Source organism: Cyprinodon variegatus, unplaced genomic scaffold (assembly GCF_000732505.1).
Source record: "Cyprinodon variegatus isolate N-32 unplaced genomic scaffold, C_variegatus-1.0 Scaffold1475, whole genome shotgun sequence".
In the NCBI taxonomy this organism is placed as follows: Eukaryota; Metazoa; Chordata; class Actinopteri; order Cyprinodontiformes; family Cyprinodontidae; genus Cyprinodon; species Cyprinodon variegatus.
Window position 1 is genome coordinate 88,442 of NW_015151928.1, and position 2,349 is coordinate 90,790.

The 2,349-nt window shown below is 48.3% G+C and overlaps 1 protein-coding gene across 1 annotated transcript in view; it reads right to left on the minus strand.

Annotated features, from left to right (window-relative positions):
* Nucleotides 1–2,349, minus strand: part of slc27a6 (solute carrier family 27 (fatty acid transporter), member 6) — a 28,992-nt gene that overhangs the window by 23,335 nt on the left and 3,308 nt on the right. The window contains exon 2 of the mRNA XM_015403272.1: nt 281–490. Within this exon, the coding sequence (XP_015258758.1) occupies nt 281–490 (210 nt within the window). The remainder of the gene's footprint in view (nt 1–280; nt 491–2,349) is intronic.

Genomic DNA, 2,349 nt, shown 5'->3' on the forward strand with positions numbered 1-2,349 from the left:
GACATTATGGACAGAGGAGACGTTTCAGGACATTATGGACAGAGGAGACGTTTGAGGACATTATGGACAGAGGAGACGTTTCAGGACATTATGGACAGAGGAGACCTAGTCAGTCAGTGTGACTCTTGGCATCAGGAGGACCAGCGGTTCTTCTCCTTCAGCATAATGAGGACCTTTGGACGAGGCGTCTTCCTCAGAGGAACCAGCGGGTCACTATGGATCGTTTATCATCAACTCAACAAACGGCCATCTTTCCTGGGGTTCCTGGTTTCAGACTCACCGGTGGTTCCAGAGGTGAAGATGTAGAGGGTGGGGGTTTTCAGGGAGCTGGCGGCGCGCAGGTCGGCCGGTACCGGCTCATCGGACGCCGCCGCTATCCTGTCCGGCAGAGTGTGCACCTGTGGATGCTCACAGTGGCTCCTCATGGTCCACACCTGGATGTTGTTCTCCAGAAGGCTTGGCAGGACCCCGTCCAGACATTCTAGTAAATCTGCAACACAGGGAGCAGAGCGGAGGAACTTCAGGCGACCATGAAGGTTCATCATCATCATGTAGGAGCTTGGTGACCCCTCGCCTCTTGGTTCAGCTCAGATCCAACATCTGTGTCACAAACTGAGGGGAAGTTTGAACCAAACATGGCGTCTGAGTCAGAACCAAGACTTCATGAGGGAACCCCATCTGGATCCTGATGGCGTGGAATCGGATTCCCTGGATCCTTCCGACATGTTGAAGAACTTCAGGTTCTGGCTTAAGAAATAGTTCTAATACCAGTGATCCAATCGGATCAAAAAAACAACCGTTTTTAAAGCTTAATGTCAGCCCTTAACCCAGAGATATGGGATCTAACTGGAACCACGGCTGGTCCCGACCGGAACGACGGCTGGCCCCGACCGGAACCACGGCTGGCCCCGACCGGAACCACGGCTGGCCCAGACCGGAACGACGGCTGGACCCGACCGGAACGACGGCTGGTCCCGACCGGAACCACGGCTGGTCCCGACCGGAACCACGGCTGGTCCCGACCGGAACCACGGCTGGTCCCGAACGGAACCACGGCTGGTCCCGACCGGAACCACGGCTGGTCCCGAACGGAACCACGGCTGGTCCCGAACGGAACCACGGCTGGTCCCGACTTGAACAACGGCTGGTCCCGACCGGAACCACGGCTGGACCCGACCGGAACCACGGCTGGTTTGGACTGAAATAATTGAATACCAGTTGGTTCTGGTGACTAATAAACTGTGGAAGAACCAACTGACCTCCCAGAACAAGGAGCTAAATGCTTTCAGTCCAGACCAGACTGGGTCAGGCTGCCGGGACATGGTACGTGGCTGGTACCGCTGAGGACCCGTAGTCCAGGGACGTGCAGTGAACCGTGTTTTACTCAGTCCAAAATGGAAGACGATTATGTTACCAATTTAACTTCTCAAAACCCGTTTTAAAGTGTTTACAAATAATAACTTAGAATGCATGAAAATTAGGCTGGTAAAATGTTTACCAATATAGATGTTAGACGTTAGAAAGATTAGATTCTCTACAATCCAACCACCTAGTTCATTTGATGGACACAGCGAGCACCAAAGCACGATTAACACAGATATAGCAGCATGTCAGAATGTAAACAAAGCAGCCACAGCAAGCAGGCAGGTCTTTATTACTGCTGATCAAAAAAGACCTTTTATGTTCGAGAATAAAAACAACAAACTTTGAGTCCTGTTTGAACTGATGCAGCTGGGGAGTTTTACTCACACAACTTTCATGTATTTATACAGAAACTGGACTTACAGTTCCTCAGTTATTTGCTTTTCTAATTGTGTATCCAATAGGCGAGAATTTCCCAAATTAAGAGGTTAAAAAGTTATAAAAGCCGGACTTTCATTCCAAAGAGGAAGTGATTAGAAACAGAAGACCAACGCCGGAGCTAATAGGTTCAGACTGTGCAGACAGCGAGGAATGGATGGATGCTAATCTGCTGGACAGCTTTTTGGCCCAGAAGGATCTGCTACAGACTGTTCCTGGGGACAAAGTTCCTCCGACGGTGCTCACTGCACCGCCGCTCACCACAGCGTCCTTCTCTGTGCGGAAAAGACTGAAAACAATCAGAATAAAGACCGATTCAGGATGACTTTCCTGCCTGGTCATCATCTCCATTTAGGCAGAGAGACTTTAAAACTGAAGGAAAATAAGGACTTTTTCATTTCAATCTATAAAAAAAAATAATAAGATTAGAAAAATACAATATTTAAAAACTAAAATTTGGCCCTAAATGAAATATTCTTTGTTTTTCTTTTCATGATTTTTTTGTTGAGCAATCTGTTTTAAATTGATTTTAGTATCAGAAATAAAATC